This window comes from Kryptolebias marmoratus, linkage group LG3 (assembly GCF_001649575.2).
Source record: "Kryptolebias marmoratus isolate JLee-2015 linkage group LG3, ASM164957v2, whole genome shotgun sequence".
In the NCBI taxonomy this organism is placed as follows: Eukaryota; Metazoa; Chordata; class Actinopteri; order Cyprinodontiformes; family Rivulidae; genus Kryptolebias; species Kryptolebias marmoratus.
Window position 1 is genome coordinate 11026197 of NC_051432.1, and position 26923 is coordinate 11053119.

The window sequence follows — 26923 nt, forward strand, 5'->3', positions numbered from 1 at the left end:
TTTTGTACAAAGGATAGCAACTTGAGGTAGACAAATAAAACTTTGAAGTTAAGATTTATTCTTTAAAACAGTCAGCAGACAAAACAGGAACACAAAAAAAGGACATCAGTGCACTTTCAAAGGAACAAAACTTTGCAACTTTGAAAAGATAAAAGAACAAAAGTGTTCACATTCATAGAGAGTATCTGCGTAAAAGGCATGGTTTAGGCACGAACAAATCACATCCTGAACATGGTATTTGATTGAGTCCGGAAAAACAGTTATTTATGTTAATGCACATTAGTTGAAGCCTAAGGAGCTGACAGTGCTGAGCAATGACTAAAATTATTGGTCAAGAGGGTTTCTCAGAGACTCAGTACGACAGACTTCAGTGATGGAGCACAGAGTTGGGTATTACCAGCTTACACTCATCCCTTTCTTTAAGCTAAGATGATCCAGGGCTGTTTATGTGGGGCTGCACTGAGTGGATATTACACTGGTGTGTCAGCACTCTCTCACTGATGTCTGCAGGACCAGCCTTCAGCAAACCTCTTCATTACACCCGAAGTGCTTGTCTCGATTTTACATGCTTCTCTAAACATTATATATAATTACTGCATTGTTAAAATATACGTGCATTTTCTTTGACATTAATTTCACAGGAAAAGTAGTACAGCATAATATTGTGCCAATTTCATTGTGAAGAATCAACAAAACATCAATGCAGTTGTTAGAAAGGCTGCTGAAACAGCACTGAAAAGTGAACCTGTACAAACTAATACATTCATATTTTATTCATAAGGCATTCAAATTTGCTTTAGCCATGGCTTTGTCATAATAAAATACTATAATCATGGTGCATAAAAATGCAACCAATACACACACAACATGTTTCTTTCCTACCAAAACTCCTTATGTTGGCAAACAATCAAGACCACAGATTGACAATTTATTTGCTGTCTCCTCTTGGGGAGGTCATGGTCTGTGAGACGGTTGTAGGTGTTGTTGTGGTTGTAGTTGTTGTTGGTGGTGCTGTTGTAGTTGTTGTTGTTGTTGTTGTTGTTGTTGTTGTTGTTGTTGTTGTACGGGGAGCAGTTGGTTGGGTGCATAAATTCGGAAAATATCTGCACAAAATAAATGGAGTAACTGGAGGATATGGTTTCCATCTCTATGACAAGAACAAAATGAACACACACAAAAGACGCAATTAGATTATAAAGGTACCTAAAGTACAGAAATATTTTTTTGCATTACTTATGCTGTACCCTTCATATGAATAAATTTGTACCTGATGACTGTTAGACTCACTGCTAGAGCTGCTGCTGTGATGGGAGTACTGCAAAAGACAAATAGTAAACGTGTTCATTTTAAGCAGGAGAAAGTTTAAAGTTCATGACAGAGTTAAAGATATAAGTTTTTGTACTTACAGTTGCCTGGCAATTGATTAAAAGAAAAAAAGTCATCAGAAGAAAGCCCATCATCTTGCACTTCATGTTGTTCAAATCTTCCGTTCGTTCGAAAAGCCTCGTTATCACAGCGGACTACAAGAATCAAGAGCTTAACCCCGAATAAAATATCAGGCTCATCAACTCTGTCTCTAATGTTTGCATCAGGAAACGCAATTAGCTTTTAAACGGCTCCAGTGTGTTGACATTGCTCTCCCACCTTACCGGTGTTACTTCATCTCAGATGTGGTGTTAGCCGGTCTTAGGCAAAAACCAACAAAGGCGTGAACCCAGTTTCGGTACTGGATTAGGTTGTGTTTTGTAACATTAAATGTTCGGTACTGGATTAGGTTGTGTTTTTGTAACATTAAATGTCTACATCCTATTAATAATCCTAACAGATGAAGAAAACGTCCTCATAGTTTGCTGGGTTGATCAAATTTTGACAAACAAACCAGAAAGTCATCCAGAACATTGAGTGTTTGTGACACAGTAACTATGAGCTTACAGAGGAACTTTAAATATGTGCTGTCAAAGTCGGCACAGACTGATATATGTTGCTGAAAAGTTCCAACTTTGCAAAACAGTAATCTGTGTCGCCTCGAGCGGTGTTTTCATCTGCAAAACAATACTTGTTCAGTCTTTTCCAGAAATTGTAATTATCTTGTTTACAATGGTAAACTTACTGCATTTTCTCTAATGTAATTATTAAATTTTGCACTCTAAATTGTTCTTGTCAGGGGAGTTGTTTTTTTTCTTTGCAATTTGTCATAAATTAATTGTTGCCCTCCATGTCTGCGTCCCTGTCAGTGATTAAAAAACATCCGACTGATTAGTGTTTTTATTTATTTATTTGGGGAGGGGTCATCTTTGCAACTTTTTTCTCAACAATAAATCAGATACAGAATAGCTATTGATTAACAAGTATTTTGTACTTTATTTTCACATCATTTCTATGCATTATTTTTTACTTTAAGGATTGCCCAGCTTTTTAACAGCGTACCATATCCTGTGTAACCATACTGACATTCAGCCAATTAAAAGCTGCACATAGTACTTTCCTAATTCTGTATGTTTTTATCGTTTGTAGTGTTACTTCTGCTTTTATGGTGTTGTTTTTGTTGCCATGAATTTTTTTTTAACTTTGAAAATTTCAGAGTCTAATTATTCTCTAAATATGCAGAAAAATGACTGTTAATCTCATATGTGTGGCTACTTTTGTGCCTTTGTATTGCCCCGTTAGGAATGAATAAGGTGATGTAAACTGAACTGAAAAAAGACTAAAGAACACAGTTTTTGTTGTTAATTTAAACTATAAAGTAACTAGCACATTAAGAAATACAATTAATATGTCTAAAAGTCTCCAGAGTTTCTTATACAAGCATAATTTCCATGACATACCCTTGGTCCAAAATGGTTTTATAGTAGTCACCTAGTATTATGAGCATTATTACATTGATTTTTTTTCTTGTGTAAGTGGTTGTTGGGACTGAAATAAATGGAACTTCTCAGTATTTTTTTTATTGCAAGATGTTTTTGGGGGGGTTTGTAATATTTAATCCGGCAGCGTCAGTACTTCTGTATTGTGCCATTTTATTGAGGGGTTAAAAACTGACTCACCTCTTATTGTGTAGTAATAATACTGAATCACTATGAATACAAATATTGCCTATATGGGGCTTAGACTTTGCCCAAGTAAACAAGAAGTCATTGTGAGGTGGTTACCCAAAAGCAGGTTGGGATGCAAGTAGAAGAGGGAGCAAACCTACTTTATTAGATTAAAAAGAGAGAAACATCACTTCAAACAGTTAAAGGGATCATTTGAATGTCTTAAGGGGGTCTTCTAGTAAGTTGTGAAGTGGTCTTCAGGCTGGTAATACTCAGGTAATCCTGAGGCTGCGGGTTTGAGCCCAGTTTCAGTCATGTAGGGCTTCTGGTATCTGCCAAATCTTCGCTTGCTGAAGGAAGAAGCAGCCAAAGGAAGGAAGGAAGGAAGGAAAGAAGGAAGGTACTCTAAGTAGTTGTTATTAACATACAGTTTCTTACCTACAGCTCAAAATCTTAAAGCATTATAGGTTTGGAATTTCTGTTTTGGGTTTTTTTGTTGTTTCAGGCTCAAGCTAACCACTAATCAGAGTAAAACCAAAACAGATTTCTGCCATCTTAAGAAACAGTTTTAAATTATAAAAGTAGGGTTTTGTGGAAAATGTATAAATAGTCAACCTGCTGCAGATAAATGAGTGAACTCAGCTTGGAAAACTGTCTGAACGGTTGAGTCGTTAGCATGGTAAAGTAGGATTTTACTTACTTTGGAGTCATTTTAAATTTCACCAGGTACAAAAAAAATTATAATTTTCTTTGTATTTCTCTAGTATAAATAAAAATAAAAATGAAAAAAAAAAAAAGTTGGACACATTCACTTCATGTTATTTTTATGGGACATAGACTGGATTTTTTTTATTAGGATTTGGTGAATTACTGAAAGTTTGAACTGAAATTGTTATACTTAGATTTTTTTTTTGTTGTTGTTGATTACATGGTATCATTAACAGACAAGACTTTTCATAACTTTTGTCCTCCATTTATGATTGCACTTAATCTGCAGTAGTTAGAACTAAAATCTTCTGGTGAGTGTTCAGTAAAATAATTACAGACAGTCAGAATAAGGCAAGCACATTGCTCCAATAAATTTCAAAACTGCTTCGTAAATATATACAGAAAAAGATTTCCTTAGATGTCAAATGTGGGTTGAAAGTTGATTTGAAATTTTGAAAATATGAGTCTGGGAAAATATAAAATTTCAAAATGGAAAATAAAGTGTATGGTGGATGGTAGGCATTCAAAAGTACAAAGTTAAGGTTAGAAAAACATAATTGCTTATAACAATAGATATTATGTAATGAGAGGATGTAAAGGTAATTTTAGTCAACCAGTAATTTCCTGGATAACCTGATACAAAGTCTCAGATCAAACAAGTTGGGCTCATTAAAAAATGTGTAACAATGCACAGCAATAAGGCCTGTGTGTGTGTGTGTGTGCGTGTGCCTGTGACCTGGCTCTTTTTTACCAATAAATTCATCAGCAGTGCAATATTTCTACCTAAAAAATTTGGAATGAACTATTGGCACCTACCCTGTTGGATTGTTACCAAAATATTTCATGACCCACTGGACAGACTTTACAGAAGATTTTGGAAAGCAAACTTTGGAAGTACATCTACGACTAATTTACTTTTGGAGTCACCTCGATTCAAGATGGCCACCATAGCTAATCAACATTGGCCAACTCAAAAATAACTCAAACTCAGTCAACTTTACAAATATTGAGCTAAACTCTGATGTGGTAGTAGCTGAGCGTAATCCCCAACACACACTCTGAGTGCTACACAATGTTGGGCATCATTACCTTAAACTTTGGAATTCACTATTGACATCAACCCTGTTTGTTTGTTGGTCATCTTCAAGAGCTAACAAATCGTGGAAAATCTTGTAATATTGCATGACATTAAGCATGAAGTCATTTACAAGGTTTGACCAAAACAGCTGTCATTTCTCATCATAAGAGAGAGCTTAGTCTAACACTCTGGCATGAAAGGCGGTGGATGATATGCATTCCTTCAAGGAATGATAAGCTTTTAATTTTGTTTCTGTTCTTCCCCTAAATCCACAAATAATCCCACAAACTGTTCTAAATGTTTCTCAAATGCACTCTTTTGAAGGAGGACATGTCTGAAAGAGTGATTTATCCTGCTTACCCTCACAGGACAGACAGACACACTTAGACCATACTGTAGATTTTTCACTTCTGCTTTATTCGGGAGAAAGTACAGAGGAAAGGGACATGTTAAATCACATGTTTATTGAAACCACATCAGGATTTTGTAGTAGTTGCAGGTTCTCTGTGCAAAGATCTCAAGCTTTCGCTTTAGGGTGCAGCAGGAGTAGGAGTGGTGGTAGTTGGAGTTGTGGTAGTGGTGGTAGTTGAGGTTGTGGTAGTCGTTGTCGGAGCTGCGGTAGTGGTTGTTGAAGCTGCAGTGGTGGTGGTAGTTGCAGCTGTAGTCGTGGTCCTGCAGTGGTGTTTATCATGACGACCAGGATGGCCTCGACCAGGACCGCAGCCATGGTGCTACAACAAAATCAGAAACATGTATATAAACATATACAACACAAAAAAATGATTCTTTTAACAATGTTTGTGCATCTAAAAGTGCTGAATATACACAAAATTAAACCAGAATCTATATAAGTGTAAAATACCTACAATATACAATCTTTGACGATATAGTACTTACAGATTCAGCCAAGCACAGGAGGCATCCCAGCAGAAACACTACCTTGATCATGATTTCACTGATAACCTGATGAATTAGAATATACAAGATTATCCATAACAATTATCAGTAAAATTAAAACATCATATAAAAAATATTGACAAAATTTGAAACAATTTACAGTCACTTCTTTACAATCTGCCTTGCAGCTCGTGGAGACGATTGTGATGATGTTGTCCTGTGGGCCTTTTTATACACATTCAGATGGGTGGATTTAAGCTCTTTAGCATGTTGCATGGTTCAGACATTGTGATTATTAGGAAATCTTTGGCCACAATATTTCATGGTGGAAATGTGTAGGTGGAAATGTGAGGAAATGGTTAAAGCAATTATCAGAGAAACATTTTAAATCCAGCTGAATGTAGGGACATGTCATGACAAAATTTTATATATATAGAAATTATTTTCACCACTTAAAGCATGAGAGGTGTAATGTTTTGGGTTTTAAAAATCCTCATTCAAAGAAAAGAAGGAAAGACCTGATAAAAACTTGGTAATAAATAAAGAAAGAATTGAAGCTGAGCAGTCAGACTTAAAGGCGTTGTCTGGACTATGGCTTCATTCTCAGGAATGTTCAGGTAATGCAACTTTTTAAGCTCCTTAATTATTCTGTATTGATCCTCATACCTTGTACAGTAATTCATACTTCATATTTATACTTATATATTTATTAAATCCAAAGCTAAGAACCTTTCTGAGCAGCTGCTTGAAAGTTTTAAAAATAGTAGGAGAAAACTACAAGAAAATAATGGTTTCAGACAAAGGTTTCATCAAATTTTTGTGTTATTAAGAAAGACATCAGGAGTAGAGGCTATGAGGCGCTGCACCATGAGATATTATCACACAAATTTTTAAAGAACAAAATGTTGTGGCAGCAATTTTTTTTTTGTGTGTGTATATATATATATAGTGACAATACACGACTGATATACTTCACAACACTTTCTAAATGAAAAGAATTCCTTGTAATATACACAATACAGTACTGCTACTGTATTATTTTCAGGTTTCGCCTTTGTTGACTTTTTTTTCCTGTTTACATTAAACTCATTTATGAGTTTTAATTAATTGTTAAGACTGCATTATTTAAAATTTAATATTTTATATTTTCTCTAGTAACATTATTTTCATTAGTCAGTAAAGATTATTTCTATGTGAGCTTCAGGGGGTTGGTGATGCAATGTTTTAAAAGGCCAAATATAGATATCTGATATAGATTTTTGGACAAAAGTGCCATACACTGAATACTTCTGTGAGATTTATCTGGGGTTTTGGTGATAAATTAGTCAAGGTTGTGAGGAAATGTGATGGGATCATGTGTTTGGATGGATAATCTGACCAACAAATATTGCAGCAAATCTCTGTTCAGTTAGGAAACAGTAGGGTGTGTGTGTTTACCTGGTATAACTCAAGTTTACAGCTTCATCTTGTTTGTGCATAGTTCTTGGTGAAAGCAACAATATTCACAGGTAAAAAGATTACAGTGTACCCACTTTGAAGATCCTATCCAGAATAGGAACTTTTTTTTTCTCTGTTTCCACCTAGAGGGGTGTAAAAGTTCAGCTTCATATTAGTCAATAAATGCATTACTACTTCAATACCAAGCTCTAACTTGATGTTTAAATTATATCTGTAAAAGCTACATTTCCCAAATATACAGTAGCTTTTTTCCTGAAAGGAAGGTTATTATTAACTATCTTGAACTGCAAACAAAGAAAATGCAAGTGTTTGAAAATAAAACTGCAAGTCCAGCATTTTTCTACCAGGTTGTTAAATTCTAGTCTGAGTTTTCTTTGGGTTTGAATTTCCCACTGAGAACCGCAACATCAGTTTTAAAAGGAACAGGAAAAAAAAGTGCTCTAAAAACAGAACAGAGAAAGGTGATGTGGTATTATATTTCTATTTTAACTGAGGATCACCAGTATTTCAACTAAACCTTCCTGAAACTGTCAGCTTGTTGAAGGAAAAATCATGGATTTTTATGTCCTTATTCTTTAAAAAAAGGTGCATTCCAACCAAACTGATGTCTCTTTTTATGGATTTAGAGAAATGTTTAAAAGTCATTTTTATTGAGTTGGTGTTCATTAAGAAAAAAAAAGACAAGAAGTCACTTTTTTATTCATGAATTTTATTTGTCAGACTCTTCAGATAAAGATGAGTATCTATCTGCATTTTTGACTGAATTATAGCAATGGAAGGATTTGAAGCTGAAATGAGAGAAAACATTCATTCTCAGTAAAAATGGGATATGACTAGTTAGAAACTGCTCTTAAGTCAAAAATCAAAACAAAGATGACTTGGACTCACATGCTGATTTCTGATTACATTCAGAGTTTATGTTTAACCAGTAGCAGGAGTAAGAAGACGTTGGATGAGAGCAGTAAGAAGCTGCTGCAGTTGAGTAGATGTCAATCCAAAGTTGGTGAGTGAGATTGTTCTTCTCTGCAGAGAAATCAGCAAAATCATCATCGAACAAACAGCAGAGGATTAAAGTCTTACTGAAAATGTAAAAAAAAAAAAGAGATATTTATGTGTGGTCTTGTCTGTGAAGAACAAAAAAGACTCACCTCATTGGAGTTGGAGCTAGAGCGAGCAAATCGCTGGTGCTCCGTCTGCAGAAGGTTTGATATGACCCGCATTACACTTTATTACAATAAAAATGATGATATTGTTAGTTATATTGAGCATGATAAAGTCACACTTACAGGTTGAGCCACAATGAGGCTCAGGAGGCACCCCAGCATAAGTGCGGTCTTCAGCATGGTTTCAGTGATCTCACCTGTTGGAACAAAAACAATTTGAAGATTTTCACAAGTTCCAAATTCTGAAAGGAAGTTATAAGCATTGTTGCAAAATCCAACCTAAGAAATAATTTTTATTTCAGCAAAGCTCTTACCCTTCAGCAGGCTTACTCAGAGACAAGCGAAGAAGCTGTGAAGTTGCTCTCTACAGGCTGAAGTTCTCTTTTATACAGTTACCGGAGGAGAAATGTTGAGATTTTGTGGTCATTGAGACATGTTTAGCCTCTTAGTTTTGACCTGTGACTAATAACTACAGTTTAAAACAGTGCAGCATGGACAAAGCTCCTAAATGACTTCCAGATTGTTTATTCTCAGGCAATTAAGTAAAACCTGTTGTGTCCTATTTCATCAGACAGTGGTTGGTTGTCACTAGACTGTGTCTGGGACACATACTGCACATCATGAAGTAAGGCACTGGGAAGTAGGGGTGTGGTAGGTCTGTCAACACGCCTTGTGCTCACCAGAGAATGCTTTTTTATCAGATGCTCTGTGGTTTAAATGTGAATTTTAATGAGAGTGTTTTTTTTGTGTGTTTTACCAAGTCTCTTTTAACTTCATCTGCTGGTTTGGATTTTTAACATGTCAAAAGTGACAAACTTTTAGGGATTGTCAGGATGTGCAGCAGCCTCACTGACCTACACAAGGAAAGGTCAGATCAGATCCTGATTACCCACTCCATGGTGTGTTCAGTTTGCTTCCAATATCTGTTGCTGAGGTGCAGGTCTAATAGACTGAAAGATTTACTTATTCCTGCAGCAATCAGGCTTCTTAATGAGCAGTTGTGATTTTATCATTGAGTTTATAGAATGTCTTGTCATGTATGACTGCTTTGTAACTACTGTCTGTGAAAAAAAATGCCCCTAGAGGATAATAAAGATTCTTCAACCTGGTGGATGCAGAAAAAAATGCATATTCAAATACATATGCTCATGTAGATTCTCAGTCATCTAGTACATAGTAAATCCAAACAAAAGTTAAAAAAAAAATGGATTTCTATTTTGTAGCTGATGATGTTTTGCTTCTCATCCAAGGAGCTTTCTCAATTCAAAATGCAGAGAGTTCGAGCTTTTAAAGCTGATTCACATGCAGATTACACTCACTCTCCTCATAATACAGGCTTGTTAGGGTCCCTGTTAGCCTGACTCACTGATGAGTCACTCTGGTCACATGAATGAAGGTCTTGATTGGAGTGAAACTGACTGGGTTTTAAGATTAACGCTCCATTATAGCTAAATACTCCTCACCACTGTTATAAAGTTCTGATCTGAAGTGTGGACTTGTCTGCTTACATTACTGATAACAATGAATTTATACTGTGATATGTATGTTTTATTACAGCGTTTTTCACCGCTGGGAAGGTACAGTGATGTCAGATCATTTTTACACTGATAAATAGTTTTTTGTAGTTTTTAACTACTGTCTGTGAAACAAATTGCCCCTAGAGGATAATAATTTTCTCAAGATTCTCAAACCTGGTGGATGCAGAAGAAATACATATCCAAATGCACAGTTAAACAAATATATGGGGGGGATGATAAAAACCTGTTTCATTTGTGCTGCATATGTTTAAATTCCAATGATATGTTGATATTAATGAGTTTTAAAAAGCTGGTAGCCCATATAAACTAGAACTGTTATTTTGAATGTTTTGTAGGTTTTTCCATCAATAAAAAGAGCAACAAGGTCACTGTTTTGTCTGTAGGGAACATTCTGAAAATGATACAAAATGATTAACACTTTCTGAAAGGATTAACTGGAGGAAGAAAAAACATATATCTGGGAGGTTTATAACATCATCCTCTGTCCAGGTGATTAGCATCCTCCACCAGCAAGGATGCAAAAGAGTTTAGGCTTTGGCTAAACCCTTTCAATTTACACTCAAACAGACAAATATGTTTTATTGGTTTTGTATCTTAATGCATCAATATTATACCTAATTTGTTTTGAAATTAAATTAGCATTTCCTGAAAAACACATGTTGCCTGCCGCCTTGAATGCCTTCTAGGAGTGCTAGTTTCATTTCCAAGCAAATTATGCACATTTTTCAAACAAAGATTTCAAGTGATTATCTTAGCGCTTAAAGTACTTAATAGGTATGACTTCGAGCTACTACCACACCAAATCTTAGCTCAATAGACAAACAGACAAACAAACTCAAGCCCGCACACAGAGACAATTTGCAATCACTGGACCTGTTTTCCTGTTTCTGCCACAGAGTTTTGTCAAAACAGAAAATGGACACAAAAAAGTGGTTATGTACATTTTTTTTTCCCCCTGAAGTAGAATAATCCAAAACATTGAGCCACAGTGTTCTTCATTAGAGCTGCTAAACTAGTGCCACTCATCCACGTAATCCTTTCAAACAGTTTTTTGCTCATTACCATTTGTTATTTTTAAACATTAAGAGAAATTTAAAAAACTCAACTTTCTGAGATGTTGCCCACTAAAGTTTAAAGTTTTCTTATTTTGTTGCATTACCATTTGGAAATTATATTATTTGTTCAGGGTTTCTACCACTGTGAAACAGCTACAAATTAAAACAATAAGAACAAAATGTCTTTGATTTTTGTATTAATGAGCCACAGAATGAAGTATTTTTTGAACACAAGAAAACAGGTAGGTGGGTGTTGTCTATAACCAAATAAAACCTTAGATATTTTGATTTGTCATCATAAGACCAGGGAATTCAGGTGTGACATCTGTTTACAAATGCCTTAATGCCAAATAATCATGGCTGCACAATAGAATCTAGTAAATCTTACAGCTTGTAATATGAGCAATTCAATGAATGCAACACGCGGATGTGGACATGGAAGAATAATTAACATCTACAGTTTCCCAACAGCTCTGCTCCTCCTGTAACTGTATATAAGAGAGTTCAACATTCAGAGCAGCACCACAACAACCTTCCTGTTTATCTGTGAGACGCTCTGCTCCAGTGGTGAGGACTGACCGAGAATATGAAACTGAGAATAACAAACTGTCATTTGTTTTTACTTACTTGGTTCACTCTGTTTATTTGTTGTTGTTGTTTTTCCATCAGGTGAGATCACTGAAACCATGCTGAAGGTAGCACTTGTTCTTGGTTGCCTCCTGAGCCTCATTATGGCTGAATCAGTAAGTGTGACATTACCTTAGATATTATTATTAGAATATATATAAATACATATGTAGATACTATTTTTTCCCATAATAAAGTATAATGGTGGCAATGTTAAACCATCTACAGATGGAGCACCAGCGTTTTGCTCGCTCTCGCTCTCGCTCTGACTCTGGCTCTAACTCCCATGAGGTGACTCTTTTCTGCCTTTTGCAGTCAAATTACATGAGTATTTGTTACCGATCACTTCCTGAGACTCCTCTGCTGTATGTTTGATGATAAAGTGTCTCATTTCTCTTAGAAGTCAACCACAACCACGGCTACAACAACTACAGCAGCGGGTGCAACAACAACACTATCAGTGGAACAACAGCTTATCAACCTCATTCTGGCAATTCTGCGTGGATAATAAAATCTGAAATCTAACCATCACAGTGAGTTTTAAATAGAATTTTGACATCAGCTGTTTCTTATTATTATTATTTAGGATTTTCAAGATAATATATCACTATTTGACTTTTTCTCTTTTCAGATTTCAAGCTTGCTGTTTCAACCAGAATGCTTCTTCACTCACAGTTTGGTCAAACAATATTCATCATTGTCAAATAAAAACTGATCAGTGAAACACATTTGTTGGTTTATTTTTCCCCAAAAACAATGGCATAAAGTATTTATCACAAAGTCAAGACTTTAATTATCAAAAGAGTTGAAAATCCTTCTATTTTAAAAAAAATAAATAGTTAAATGTATTCTAATTTTGCTTAATTTGCGCCTGGACAAAATAAATCAATAATCAGTAAACCTAATTGTTTATATAATCTACAGGTCTCAATAAGCATGTGGATTGTTATACTGTTGTTCACAAATGTTAGCAAAAAGACTGACTGTATAAATAAAATGTTACCAAAGGTTGTGACAGAGAGACTCCTCAGTTTTTCACAAGGCAAAATAAAAAAGTCCATCTCAACTACAGGGTGTTTTAACAACTGATCATTTCTTAAAAACTGAGTAAAAACTTTTCTGAAAACTATAGTCAATGTAAGCAACACAAGCATTCACTTAAAAACAAAAAGTGCTATCCTCTTTGTTGACTTAATTCATAGAAAAATACTTTTCTAAGAATCACAAACTGTATGGCACCATGTGTAGTGCATTTGACACCACAACCTTTTAAAATATATTTAACAAAATTCAAATCCATCAAATCGGTCATGAGATATTTTGCCAATTGTATATTAGTCAATGGCAATTTCGAAAACAGATTTCATGTGATCAATTCGAGCTCAGAGCATTAGTTGTAAATAACTCTCAGCTGCTAAGACATCAAATTTTAGCTCAATACATGTAAAATGAACCGAATTATTGCCATTTTTGTATTTGTTAAAGTTGTTTAGCCATGGCAGCCATCTTAAATTAGATTATTATTGTTGAACGACCTTGTTGACATTGTTGAAGTTGTGAAGATGCTCAATGCCAAATGTATGTAGATGATGGTATTATATATATATATATATATATATATATATATATATATATATATATATATATATATGGAAAAACTCCACAACAGGCCACATAGTGGGAATGTCACAGTTGTCTTAGACTCAGTTTTTGTCTCTGAGTTGCACTAAAACGGTTTCAATGTGGTTTATTATCAGACATAAAGTTGGCAAGAGTTTGACTGTTATTATAGATTTGAGGGAAAAAGTAAAAGGATTCAAATGTTTGGATGTTGTTTTGGACTCCTGATCTTAACTTTGCTGCTCATACTCGAACCCTGTCTATAACCAAATATAAAAATAATCTTAACTGCTTTGTCTCATAAGTTCATGCTTAATACACAAGGCTGCACAGTTGTATGTGCATGCTATGATTCTGTAATACCTTTCCTATCATATAACTATTTGGGGCTGAGTGACTTAATCTGCTTTAAATCCTTAGTTTTTTTAGATCTGGATTAGTTTGTCAACAGCAATAAAACTTGGAGTAAAGTTTTAAAAATCAAGTAAAACAGTGGTTGACACAAAATTTAATCTGTGAACACTGATGCCTCTACAGCTAACAATGGCCAATATTTTATTCCAATACATGGTTTTAATTTTATTCCTGTCTTTATTTGGGTTGACTTTATATATGTCTGTGTGTATGAGTGGAATATCTAGTTTTATTCTTAATTCATGAACTCTTAACAGAAACAAGGTTTGCACGTTAGCAACATTGTTTAGTTTTGGTTTTTTGGCACTGTTTTTCAAATAAATTTAAACAAAACTAAAATAAATGGTAGTTTTGTGGTAATTTTCTTTATGAAAACATTTTTTTGTGGATTTTTATGTTGTGTTTGACAAAGGATATAAAATGTATTGCAACTTGTGTAATGTCAAGTAACTGACTGCTTGTCTTAGACTAGCTGCATGTGGCCAAAGACGTGTCTTAATTATGCCAAAGTAAAGATCCAAAAGCCTGTTGCAACTGTTGGTGTCATTCTGAATATAATTACAAGCAAAACAATGTTACAAAACCTGACCTGAACCAGGGATACAGCTAGAAAAGCCTTTTGTTTTCCAAAAACATCCAGGATTGCCAACACGATTGTTAAAATAAAGTCATCCGAGGTTAAAAAAGCAAACAAAAACACATAAAAAAAACATGAACATCAGAGAGACTAAGCTAATGCTTTTTTAATTTGGAAACATTAACGAATTTTCACAAACCATCATAATTAGAAACTGATTACCCAGCTTCAGTGTTGGATTTTTAGTTCAGTTACATGAGGAAGAATTATGAGTTTAATAAAGAAAAAGCAACAATCCCATGTTAATGAAAAATAAAAAGAGCTTTATCAACAGTGTCAGTACAGGCACTGCAGCTAGAAGCACAGCAGCTTATATCTTGCATAAGATGCTTTTGGACCTCACTCCTTCTAGGGAGTATGATGCCTTAAACAACACTTAGTGATGTGCAGAATGTCACAGACATGGTCCTGTGACAACAAACCACCATCTGATGAAATTAGACACAACAGGTTTTGCCTAATTAACTTTAGTCACCTGAGAATAAACAGTCTGGAGGTTATTAAGGAGCTTTGTCCATGCTGCACTTTTTTAAACTTAGTTATAAGTCACTCCTTACAAAAATCTCTCAATGACCACAACCTCTCAACATTTCTTGTCCGGTAACTGTATAAAAGAGAACTTCAGAAAACAACTTTAAAGCTTCTTTGCTCGTCTCTGAGAAAGCCTGCTGACACGGTAGGAGTTTGACTCAAATGAAAATGAATCTGGATCTTAGATTCTGCATTTTATTTAATTTTTTTGAGAAGATCTTCAAATTGTTCTTGTTCCAACAGGTGAGATCACTGAAACCATGCTGAAGACCGCACTTATCCTGGGGTGCCTCCTGAGCCTCATTGTGGCTCAACCTGTAAGTGTGACTTTATCATGCTCAATATAACTAACAATATCATCATTTTTATTGTAATAAAGTGTAATGCGGGTCATATCAAACCTTCTGCAGACGGAGCACCAGCAATTTGCTCGCTCTAGCTCCAACTCCAATGAGGTGAGTCTTTTTTGTTCTTCACAGACAAGACCACACATAAATATCTCTTTTTTTTGCATTTTCAGTAAGACTTTAATCCTGTGCTGTTTGTTTGATGATGATTTTACTAATTTCTCTGCAGAGAAGCACAACCACCAGCCTTGGCATCTCATATACAGACCTGCTACAGTTTCTTGTTCTTTTCCAACAACTTATTCCTGCTACTGGTTAAACATTAACTCTGAAATGTAACCAAAAATCGACAAGTAAGTACAAGTCATCATTAAGTTTTGACATAGGAGCTGCTTCCAATTCATCACGTTGCTACATCTTGCTAAGAATGTTTTCTCTCATTTCAGATTCAAATTATTCAGTCAAAATTGCTGATTAAGAATCATCTTTATCTGAAGAATCTGACAAATAAAGATCATAAATAAAAAAATTGTTGACTTCTTGTTTTTGTATATATATATTGATGTATAATTATCAAACTCAACCATGAATTACCATAACAGTAGAACCTATTTTGCTTCTTTACAAAGTTGAAGTAAGGTCTCTCTGTTCTGTCTTCAGAGCTTTTTGTTTCTTTCTTTTAAAACTTATATTAGGATTCTCAGTGAGAAAATTACTCCCAATAACTTTAAAATAGATCATAAAGTATTTTTACAGTTCCCAGTGGGACACAAAGCAAACCAAGAGAACTGATAGAGAAATGCTTGACTTCTACTTTTATTTTCAAATACTTACATGTTGCTTATTTGCAGTTCCAGATAGTTATTAATAACCCATCTTTCATCTACAATTTTACTGTAAGTAATATGATCAGTTGGCTTAGATTATTGCACCACAGATAGAAATGCTAAGTAACACAACAACCAATCAAGGAGAGTAAAAACAAGCTGCAGTTTTGGGGATGTTCCTTTGTCACATATCATTGAAATGTTCATTCATCTGTTTTTATTGGTCGCCACCATGAAAGGCAGGCAATCATGTAATAACATGACATTGTGGTTTAGGCAACACCCAGTATGGATTGCATCTATGCAACTACTGTCTCATTCTGCTTTTGTTTAATCTTTATTTACTTGTGAAATTAAAAACTTTTGAGAGCTCTCTCAATAAGATTAGTCACGATCAGGTCAGCAAAAATATCACAGCTCTGCAAACCTACTCAGACAACATTAATGTGAACCTGTGGGTAATATACAGTAGCTTCACAAAGTGAGGTAATTCCTATTGCCTTCTCTTCTTCTTCTCTTCTTTCAGCTGTTTCCTCTTCAGGGGTCAATCTGTCCTCTGCGTCCTCTGTCCTCATTCAGACTACCTTCATGTCTTTTCTAACTGTATCCAAATGTCTCCTTTATTGCGTTCCTGTCTCCTTCTCTTCATTGTCTTGGAAAAGTCATACTTCACATAAACTAGTTTTAAAGGCCTTTGAGTGTTCACAATTACAGTGGATTTTTTTCATGAAATGTAAAGCAATATGGTCACAAAATTAACATTTTTAAGTTTTATTTTGGTAGATAAACACTTCGGTTTTTCAAAGAACAAGAGTGATTGTTGTGGAAGACTGGATTAAAAAAAGACCAATAATGGATTCTCAGAAGCACATGAAAAAATCATTTCAGAAGTGGCTTTTATTGATTGATTTCTGATTACATGTCAAATTTATTTTATGGTTTAGCAGTCGTGGTTGTAGTTGTAGTTGCAGTTGTAGTTGTAGTCGTAGCTGTAGTTGTACTCGTAAGTCGTTGGATCATGATGTTCAAAAGGGCCTGAAAAAGTGCCCTGGAAAAAGGCGAACTTGAAGACCGGCCCTGTAGGAAAATCATAATTATTGTCAGAATTCCCAGAATTTTATCAGTCACTGATGTATATAGCTGATTTATTTACAGAGGACAGAAAAGATTCTCACCTCATGCGAGTTGGAGCGGGCAACTCGCTGGTGCTGCTCCACCTGTACAAACACAAATAAGTTGTCATATCTGAGATTACCTTCATTATAAATTGTAGTACATACACATCCAACTATAAATTTTAAAAATGGATGGATTTGGAGAATGTATATGTACGTTTACTTTGACCTTTTGTCCCCTGTGGACTGAATTAACAGAATATTTCCCTTTTTGTGTCAACAGATTGATAATGTACATCTATTTCTGCATCTCAATTCCGTACAACATTCTTAAAATTAAAAAAAAATCACACAGAAGCAGTATTTATTGTTGATTCTTTAAGCAGCGAAGATAGGTAAATAAAAAAAACACCAAGAACATTTAACAATTTACTGCACCACAATAATACTACTGTATTTGTTACTTTTTATTACTACTGTTATAATATTCATAATTTTGTACTTGTTCGCTGCTGTGACAAACCAGTTTCCCTCAGGTGATCAGTAAAGAATCTTTCTATTCTTTATTTTCCATTGTCAATGCCAGAATTTATTTTAGATGTAAAAAGATTTGAAGTTGTCTTCTTTGATCTTTTTTTGAGGAGTTTTAAGCATTTAAGAACACTTGCAAAATCTATGCAAATGTGTTCTTTTTTTTAGTGTCTTAGTCTGCTTTATTGGCACCTTGATTTTATTGTTCATTGCCTTTTTTAATTTGTTTTAATCGTTGTCTATCATAGTGTCTGTCTAAAACAGGTCTCTCTTGAAAATGAGTCCTTGTGTCTCAATGGGACTTCCTGTATAAATAAAGTTTAAATAAAATAAAACGAAGGAATAATCGCGTTTAAAGCGTTTAAATTAGATAAAGTCACACTTACAGGTTGAGCCACAATTAAGCTCAGGAGGCATCCAAGGACAAGTGCTTCCTTCAGCATGGTTTCAGAGATATCACCTGTTGGAACACAAATAAAGCATTAGGTCTTAAATGATCAATTTGCGAAAGTGAATCAAAATATTAAAAGTCTTCAATACGATCATATAATTACCGTCAAGCCTTCTCTTCTTCAGTGAACTGTCTCACAGATGGAGTGTTTGTTGTAAAGTGACTTTAGTAAAAATGCTGGACCCCTATATATAGAACGTGACGCTGAGTTGTTTTGTAACTGCACTCTTCAGGAAATCTTTCACCTTCACAACTCACTGCATTACCAAGACTAGAATAAAGAATAATTGGAAAAAGAAACCACAGAGGGACACAACATGGCCCAGTGTAAACAAAAACAGCATGTAGACATACCTGGTTTTGTGAAAACAATCCAGTGACCTTGTGGTTTTTAAACAAGCAACACCCAATGATGTTTTTTATTTTTATTTTTAGCATGTCTATACTGGTGGTTTGTAGCAAAAAACTTGCACATTTAAAACAAAATAAATATTTCACATAAAATCTGATCTGATAATCAGTGTTGGGAAACTTAGTTTGGAAATGTAACTGGATACAATTACAAGTTACTCCATTTAAAATGTAATAGTTGTCCCTATTTCAGTTAACTATATAAAAGTAAGTTATCTAATTGCAATTAGTTACTTTTAATTGCATTTCTAAGATTTGACTCAATGTTAACAATTGTGGCTGAGAAAATACTAACAGCCACCAAAAGGTAAAACTTTAGTGTGAGAACATTCTGAGTTTAATTCAAATCAAAGCTTTGACATTTACCATAAACAAATCCAAAGATTAATAAACATCTGTGCTATTCTTTAGTGCATACTATGGGCTGTGTAATTATTCCATTTAAAATAAAATACTTTGATTATAAATTATAATTCTGCAGAAACACCTCAGATTCATGAACATGGATAAGAAAAAAATTACTTTAAATAATTCTAAAAAACATAAAACTGAAAACAGCACAATGGTGCGGTGGTTAGTTGTTGCAGTAAGAAGGTTAAAAGAAGCAAATAACATGCACAGATGAATGAATAAAACTAAAATAGCTTATTGTACCTGATTTTAAAGCATTTTATATTTTTTATTAAGATGTTTTATGAAAATGAGGTGATGAAAAGTTTATGTTGAATTGTTTCATTAGACTGGACTAATACGACACATCCACCTAATGAAACAATCCAACATTAACTTTTCATCACCTGGTCTCAAGACATGGAAAAAATATAAGTAAAAATATGAAATGTTTTGAAATCAGATACAATTAAGCGTGTCTTATTAGTCCAGTCTAATGAAACAATTCAACATTAACATGGTCAGAAGATCACATGACATGGAGGTTATTAGTTCTTATTTTTCAAGTTTATTAGGGAGACGTGGAGGTGAGCTGACTGACATCTCACTGCCAGCACCGGGTCAAACGGCAGGAAGACGCCAAAGAGTCCACCTCGAGTCTCCCTGGTGGTCTGGTGCTCTTTCGTTTTGTGGAGTACGTTTGCTTCTGTTTTTTTTACTTGCCGATGTTTTGGGGGGTTATTAGTGCTTTTTGGGTTTTGCAAAGATTTTGTGTGATTGTAGCATTTTTTCTTGCATTTGTTTTCTGTGTTTGTGTGTTTTGGAGTGTGCATCATTCATGGCCTGCCATTTGCAGTGCATTTAGCCGTTAGCTGTGCGTTTGCACCTGTCGCCCATTGTAGTCTTGCTAAAAGGTGAACCTCCGCCCCAGTCTCAAATCTCTGGAAAACTCAAATAGGTTTCCCTCAAAAGTTTCATTGTATTTTGCTCCAACCATCAACAGGTTTAAATTATTTGACTCTTAGATTTCACACAGGTGAATCTTTTTTTCACTATGTGTTTTCAAAAGGTCATTGTTCTGGCTTTATAGCAGGGGGGGGGGGGTCAAAACAAAATCCAAGCTAAGGAAGTAGGAGCGTTCAGCAGACACATCAACTCTGTTACCAACAACATCAAGTACACCAGTAAAGAGGCTAACAACAGTCTTTGGACTGTTTGGTGCATGTGGAAAGAGATGGAAACCTCAACAATGAAGTTTAAAGAAACAGACCCTCCCAGGTCAGTACCTTCTGTGGGACTTTCACCACCCACTGAAACACAAAATTTATGTCATTAGAACTCTACAGCATCGGGCTAAACCCGTCCCCACACAGACAGAAGGGAGGGGGAAAGGAACAAAATCATATCAAAAATGCTCTGCAAACGGGGATATCCTAACTGGGCTTTTGTCAAGACAGCAAGGAAATAATTCACACACATTTTTCTTTTTTATGTTTATTTGACAGATAAACAGATAAAATGGCAAGTTTTCATTTAACACATGAAAGACTGCTGAAGTCAAAAATCCATTTTGAAGTGCTTCATATTTATTGACTTCTTACATGTCAGATATTACTTTAAGGTGCAGCAGTTGTAGGTTTAGTGGTAGTTGTTGTAGTTGTAGTTGTAGTTGTAGTTGGAGTTGGAGTTGTGGTTGGAGTGGTTGTAGTTGTAGTTGTTGGAGTTGTGGTTGGAGTTGTAGTCGACACCTGGATCAGCACAAAAAAAGAGTTTGAAGATAAATCCCGCCATTTTGGTGTTGTAAGAAAACCAACAGTATCCTCAGACACACATCATATAAATATCAGGATTCTCAATAATAACTTGTGTTCCTGTTTGATTTGATTATAGAGGACAGAAAAGTCTCACCTCTTTTGAACTGGAACCAGAATCAGAGCTGGAGCCAGACTTGGACTTAGAGCTAGAGCCAGAGTTGGAGCCAGAGTTGGAGACAGAGTTGGAGACAGAGCTGGAGTTAGAGCTGGAGCCAGAGCGGGCGAACCGCTGGTGCTCCATCTGAACAAAAGAAACAAGTTGCCATGTTTAATATTTATTGTAATACATGTATAATAATGATATCTTCTCATTCAACAACAAATCAAAAGAGCTGCAAGACTTGGGAAGATTTAAACAGGTGTTTACATTTAACTTCAACTTTTTGTTCCATTCAAACTAGATGAAGAAAACTTGGTAAACATTAACAAAGTAATGATGACGAGTATGAGCAGTAGTTGTTCCTGCTTTGAGGAGAAGAGTTTTACAAAAAATAAATATTATTAGTGATAAAGTCCCACTTACAGATTGAGCCACAATGAGACTCAGGAGGCATCCGAGAACAAGCGCTACCTTCAGCATGGTTTCAGTGATCTCACCTGTCGGAACAAAAAAAAAGCTTTTTTTTTTTTCAAAAGACAATTTAAAAAAGTAAATAATAAAATTCAATCAGCCGTTCATATCGTTACCGTCAGGTCTTCTCTGCTTCAGTGAACTTTCTCACAGATGGAGTTTGTTGTAATGTGTTTCTGACGGTTCAGCTTCTCCTTTATATAGAACCTGGAAAGAAGTTGTTGGGAAACTGCACTCAGGAAATTTTCCACAATAATGTTTCACCATGTTACTAATGACCAGGAACGTTTAGAAACAGAAGCCGCACCTGAAGAGGATTATGTTGAATTAAAAAGCTAAGAGGAATGGAATGTCCAAATTAATTTGTCTAAAATCTAAACGACACTGTTCAACTCAGTATCATCAAAGTGGGACACAGATACAACTCCTGGACATTTCTAGCTCTGTTATTACAGTCTAAGTGACTACTACACCCAAAGGCATTTGTATTTCTGCATATTTGTTGTTTTACATTAATTTTTTTTGCATCAGCAAAAACAGTAATATAACATCCTTTACATAATGATAAAACCTTGATTCACAGTTTAAGATTTACTGTTTTTATCAAACTGTCTTCATATCTGTTTTCATGTTTTGTTGCTGGACAAAGAAAATCCAAATCCTTTAGGAGAACCTCCAATAATATGTGATGAAATTTGTTCTGAACATATTTCAGTGTGACCAACATTTTGTTTTCAGAAATGTGTGTCTGCCTCATTACCAGATGTCTATTTGCTTCAGTAGATGACAAACCACACGTTTTTTTTCCAAAAAATGTTTTGACTGTTTTATATTTTTCCTTTAGGATTTCTGGAGGCTAGAGCGAAATGACATGTGTCCACTTTCTGGTGGATACAAGGTTTATGAACAGAAGTGAAAAAAAAAAAACGTATTTGCTTCATTTTAAACAAGAGCATGATTTTGAGCTTATCTGGAGTTTGTTTAGTTTTAACCATAAACATTTTTGGAGTTTTCTAGAGGAGCTCTTATTGTTTTATTGTAACATCGTGGCATCGTGTCAGACTTCAGAATATAATCACAATAACATTCCCGAGCAACTGGGACACTGAGAAGCTTCCAGTCAGTTTAAATTTATTTAATTAATATTATCACCTGCCGCTAAAAGGAGAAGATGAGGTTTCTGCTTGTGTGTATGTGTGTGTGTGTCTGTAACCAAATGATCTCATAACCACTAGACAAATTTTAATGAAACTCTCAGAAAGTTATAATTGGATATGCAAGATGGTAAAAACAAAACTGAGAAGGAAAATCTGTCCCCTATTCTCAGTGGCACATGAAAATGGAGCTCATCTCAAAAGTCTGTTAAAACATATTTTTACATATTGACTTTTGGTTGTAATTTTGGCAGGATTTTCTGTTGCAGCAGTTGTGGTAATTCTTGCAGCTATATAAAATTATAGAGCCAAACAAAAGTTTGACAAAATGGTTGTAGTATGAGATTGTTGTATGAGCACAAGAAGGAGCTGGAGCAATGTTTGTCTATTTAAATACAGGCTGTTCAGGAAAACCAGCAACATATTCTGACACTTAACAGAGGATTATTTTGATAATTAATGCACAACTGATGTTCATGTGTGGTTTTAAAGTGGGGAGAGTAGGTTATTCCGAGTAAAGTGAGAAAAAATGGGCTTGAACAAGATTTGTCACAGCATTCTGTTTAAAGGAATACTTCAGACATTTTTTAACTGTGTGGTGAATGTGGAAAGCCTCACCTTTGAGGTCTACAGGAAACCAACCCACACAGATCAGTACCTCTTGTTTGACTCCCACCACCCACTGGAACACAACCTTTATGTCATCAGAACTCCACATCATCGGGCCGAACATGTCCCCACGAAGACAGAAGGGAGGAAAAAAGGAAAGGAAACACATCAGAATAGCTCTACAAACACGTGCATATATTCTAACTGGGCTTATGTCAAGTCAGTGAGGAAATCGTGAAAAAACCCTCCACGGAACAGAACAGGAAAGAAAAAAGAAACTAATGCAAAAATATTGTCATCCCTTATGTTGCTGGAGTATCTGAGAAACTCTGAAGAATTTTCTCCAAACACGACATCTCGGTGCATTTCTAACCTAACAAGACTCTCAGACAGAAGTTGGTCCATCCTAAGGACAAAACATCCAAACACAAACTGAGAGGTGTGGTGTCTGCAGCTCAGTGCAGAGAGGAATGTTGACACCTTTATACCGCAGAAACTTTACTGACGCACGGCTCAACACAGGAGAGCAGCTCTTCAGGACAAGACTCAGCTGTGCACCTACACCTCAACAATAAGAGACTCTTTTATCAAAAAATCACAAAAATATTATCCTTAACCTGAAAACGTCCTGATTTAACTGTTTACTTGCAAAACAAGGAGGAAATTAAAAGGATCCTGTCATTTAGTTTGATCTGTTCTTGTGCATTGCACAAAACCAACCTCAACCATCACCAATTATTTGGATCAGTCTCAAGTGTTTATTTGATGAATTTCTTTATAGTGAAATTTGCCCTGTAATTAGTTTGTCTTCATGATTTTGTGCTGTACAAAAAAAGTGGAAGAAAACAAAACTAATCGAACTGCAGTACAATGAAAGTAACTGAAATTGTTTGTAAATCTTAGGGTTTTTTTTCCCTGTGACAAAAAGGACATTTCAGATAAAGTTACTTTTAAAATCTTTGAATGTTCTAGCTTATATTGACCTTCTATTGTAAGTGTAGTCTTAGACTGCTAAAAATAAATTCACACACATTTTCCTTTTTTATGTTTATTTGACAGATATACAGATCAAATAGTGAGTTTTCTTACACATATTTGAAAGACATAGATTGATTATTATGGGACAATTTGAATTAAAATGAAATTTCAGAAAGAAAGCCTGAATATGTAACACATGAAAGACTGCTGAAGTCAAAAATCCATTTTGAAGTGCTTTATATTTATTGACTTCTTACATGTCAGATATTACTTTAAGGTGCAGTAGTTGCAGGTTTAGTTGTAGTTGTTGGAGTTGTTGTAGTTGTAGTTGGAGTTGTAGTTGTGGTTGGAGTGGTTGTAGTTGTGGTTGGAGTGGTTGTAGTTGTGGTTGTAGTTTTAGTCAAAAGGTTGAACAGCGCAAGAAGAGTTTGCAAAGATATCCTGTTATTCTGGCGCTGTAAGAAAACCAACAGTATCATCAGACACACATCATATAAATATCAGGATTGTCAATAATAACTTGTGTTCCTGTTTGATTTGATTATAGAGGACAGAAAAGTCTCACCTCATTTGAATTGGAACCAGAGTTGGAGCCTGAGCCAGAGCGGGCGAATCGCTGGTGCTCCATCTGAACAAAAGAAACAAGTTGCTATGTTTAATATTTACTTTAATACATATATAATATTGATATTTTCTCATTCAACTACAAATCAAAAAAGTTGCAATACTTTGGAAGATTTAAATACATGTTTACATTTAACTTCAACTTTTTGTTCCATTCAAACTAGATGAAGAAAAACTTTTTCACTTTTACAACTTTAGAGCTGGAAACTGGTGCAGCAGGAACAAACTCTGAGCGCTAACAGATCAGGTGAGCTCTTTGTAACACTGCCAAATGCAAGGCAGGAGGTGATTTGCAGAGTGTGGTGAACATTAACAAAGTAATGATGAAGAGTATGAGCAGTAGTTGTTCCTGCTTCGAGGAGAAGAAAAAAATAAATATTATTAGTGATAAAGTCACACTTACAGGTTGAGCCACAATGAGGCTCAGGAGGCATCCGAGAACAAGCGCTACCTTCAGCATGGTTTCAGTGATCTCACCTGTCGGAACAAAAAAAAGCATTTTTTTTTAAATGACAATTTAAAAAAGTAAATAATAAAATTCAATCAGCCGTTCATATCGTTACCGTCAGGTCTTCTCTGCTTCAGTGAACTTTCTCACAGATGGAGTTTGTTGTAATGTGTTTCTGACGGTTCAGCTTCTCCTTTATATAGAACCTGGAAAGAAGTTGTTGGGAAACTGCACTCAGGAAATTTTCCACAATAATGTTTCACCATGTTACTAATGACCAGGAACGTTTAGAAACAGAAGCCGCACCTGAAGAGGATTATGTTGAATTAAAAAGCTAAGAGGAATGGAATGTCCAAATTAATTTGTCTAAAATCTAAACGACACTGTTCAACTCAGTATCATCAAAGTGGGACACAGATACAACTCCTGGACATTTCTAGCTCTGTTATTACAGTCTAAGTGACTACTACACCCAAAGGCATTTGTATTTCTGCATATTTGTTGTTTTACATTAATTTTTTTTGCATCAGCAAAAACAGTAATATAACATCCTTTACATAATGATAAAACCTTGATTCACAGTTTAAGATTTACTGTTTTTATCAAACTGTCTTCATATCTGTTTTCATGTTTTGTTGCTGGACAAAGAAAATCCAAATCCTTTAGGAGAACCTCCAATAATATGTGATGAAATTTGTTCTGAACATATTTCAGTGTGACCAACATTTTGTTTTCAGAAATGTGTGTCTGCCTCATTACCAGATGTCTATTTGCTTCAGTAGATGACAAACCACACGTTTTTTTTCCAAAAAATGTTTTGACTGTTTTATATTTTTCCTTTAGGATTTCTGGAGGCTAGAGCGAAATGACATGTGTCCACTTTCTGGTGGATACAAGGTTTATGAACAGGAGTGAAAAGAAAAGTCCATATTACTAGACAGATTTGAGTGAAACTGAATGTACATCTACAACTGATTAACTTTTTAAGTTAACTGGATTCAAGATTCCTGCCACAACCAATCCTAAAAAACAAACAAACAAACAAGAATATTTAGTCAATTTTACAGATACTGATCTTAATTTTGGTGTGGTAGTAGCTTAGACTGATCTCCAACACATATTCTGACAGATTGCACAAGATCGTTGTTTAAAATTTTACTATTAAACGTTTAGAGCCAACTTTCTGTCTGTCAGCAACATATATCATGAACCTCTAGACAAATTTTAATGAAACTCTCAGAAAGTTATAATTGGATATGCAAGATGGTAAAAACAAAACTGAGAAGGAAAATCTGTCTCCTATTCTCAGTGGCACATAAAAATGGAGCTCATCTCAAAAGTCTGTTAAAACTTGTTTTTACGTATTGACTTTTGGTTGTAATTTTGGCAGGATTTTTTGTTGCAGCAGTTGTGGTAATTCTTGCAGCTATATAAACAAACAAAAGTTAGACAAAATGGTTGTAGTATGAGCTTGTTGTATGAGCACAAGAAGGAGCTGGAACAATGTTTGTCTATTTAAATGCAGGCTGTTCAAGAAAACCAGCAACATATTCTGACACTTAACAGATGATGCTTTTGATAAATATCAAACAACTGATGTTCATGTGTGGTTTTAAAGTGGGGAGAGTAGGTTATTCCGAGTAAAGTGAGAAAAAACGGGCTTGACCAAGATTTGGCACAGCATTCTGGTTTAAAGACATAGTTCAGATTTTTTAAGAGGGGCTTCTGTGGAAATGTTATGAGCCATTAATATCTTACCATTTACTGACTGTTTTTTGGAAAACCTCAGTTTGGAAAAACAGAGTTTCATTCTGGTAGGATTGACAAGTTAACAGCCAGTATACGTAGGGCAAGACCAAAGTGGATTGCTGACAATTTAAAACAACTCAAATCTG

General features: G+C 35.1%; 3 protein-coding genes and 5 long non-coding RNA genes across 9 annotated transcripts; 2 read left to right on the top strand and 6 right to left on the bottom strand.

Moving 5' to 3' along the window:
- Nucleotides 1–991: 991 nt before the first annotated feature.
- Nucleotides 992–1465, bottom strand: LOC108251287. The gene is made up of 3 exons (XR_001809338.2): nucleotides 1407–1465; nucleotides 1268–1315; nucleotides 992–1103 (listed from the first exon to the last, which is right to left on the bottom strand). It is a non-coding gene; the product is annotated as an uncharacterized LOC108251287 (long non-coding RNA).
- A 3747-nt stretch (nucleotides 1466–5212) lies between these two features.
- Nucleotides 5213–5929, bottom strand: LOC108251683 (integumentary mucin C.1-like). Its single transcript, XM_025004170.2, has 3 exons — nucleotides 5876–5929; nucleotides 5716–5781; nucleotides 5213–5549 (listed from the first exon to the last, which is right to left on the bottom strand). The coding sequence occupies exons 2-3, from the start codon at nucleotides 5764–5766 to the stop codon at nucleotides 5349–5351; spliced, it is 252 nt and encodes an 83-aa protein (XP_024859938.1). The 5' UTR covers nucleotides 5767–5781; nucleotides 5876–5929; the 3' UTR covers nucleotides 5213–5348.
- A 1936-nt stretch (nucleotides 5930–7865) lies between these two features.
- LOC108229095 lies at nucleotides 7866–8906 on the bottom strand. Its single transcript, XR_001808268.2, has 5 exons — nucleotides 8651–8906; nucleotides 8460–8533; nucleotides 8322–8366; nucleotides 8062–8196; nucleotides 7866–7961 (listed from the first exon to the last, which is right to left on the bottom strand). It is a non-coding gene; the product is annotated as an uncharacterized LOC108229095 (long non-coding RNA).
- Nucleotides 8907–11388: 2482 nt separating this feature from the next.
- Nucleotides 11389–12284, top strand: LOC108228488. The gene is made up of 5 exons (XR_001808207.2): nucleotides 11389–11496; nucleotides 11599–11672; nucleotides 11785–11847; nucleotides 11957–12089; nucleotides 12188–12284. It is a non-coding gene; the product is annotated as an uncharacterized LOC108228488 (long non-coding RNA).
- A 2498-nt stretch (nucleotides 12285–14782) lies between these two features.
- LOC108229224 lies at nucleotides 14783–15634 on the top strand. The gene is made up of 5 exons (XR_001808285.2): nucleotides 14783–14903; nucleotides 15002–15075; nucleotides 15169–15213; nucleotides 15335–15458; nucleotides 15552–15634. It is a non-coding gene; the product is annotated as an uncharacterized LOC108229224 (long non-coding RNA).
- Nucleotides 15635–16810: 1176 nt separating this feature from the next.
- LOC108229033 lies at nucleotides 16811–18225 on the bottom strand. Its single transcript, XR_001808257.2, has 4 exons — nucleotides 18133–18225; nucleotides 17965–18038; nucleotides 17108–17149; nucleotides 16811–17009 (listed from the first exon to the last, which is right to left on the bottom strand). It is a non-coding gene; the product is annotated as an uncharacterized LOC108229033 (long non-coding RNA).
- A 2090-nt stretch (nucleotides 18226–20315) lies between these two features.
- Nucleotides 20316–21403, bottom strand: LOC108251737 (integumentary mucin C.1-like). 2 transcript variants are annotated; one of them, XM_017442180.2, is made up of 4 exons: nucleotides 21332–21403; nucleotides 21168–21241; nucleotides 20739–20885; nucleotides 20316–20578 (listed from the first exon to the last, which is right to left on the bottom strand). In XM_017442180.2, the coding sequence occupies exons 2-4, from the start codon at nucleotides 21222–21224 to the stop codon at nucleotides 20447–20449; spliced, it is 336 nt and encodes a 111-aa protein (XP_017297669.1). In that variant the 5' UTR covers nucleotides 21225–21241; nucleotides 21332–21403; the 3' UTR covers nucleotides 20316–20446. The 2 variants fall into 2 exon arrangements, with proteins under 2 accessions (XP_017297669.1, XP_017259250.1); XM_017403761.2 differs by having other exon boundaries at nucleotides 21168–21261; nucleotides 21332–21379.
- A 2611-nt stretch (nucleotides 21404–24014) lies between these two features.
- On the bottom strand, nucleotides 24015–25282 carry LOC108251597 (putative uncharacterized protein DDB_G0275629). The gene is made up of 4 exons (XM_017441984.3): nucleotides 25144–25282; nucleotides 24984–25057; nucleotides 24522–24584; nucleotides 24015–24411 (listed from the first exon to the last, which is right to left on the bottom strand). The coding sequence occupies exons 2-4, from the start codon at nucleotides 25038–25040 to the stop codon at nucleotides 24229–24231; spliced, it is 303 nt and encodes a 100-aa protein (XP_017297473.1). The 5' UTR covers nucleotides 25041–25057; nucleotides 25144–25282; the 3' UTR covers nucleotides 24015–24228.
- Nucleotides 25283–26923: the final 1641 nt, after the last annotated feature.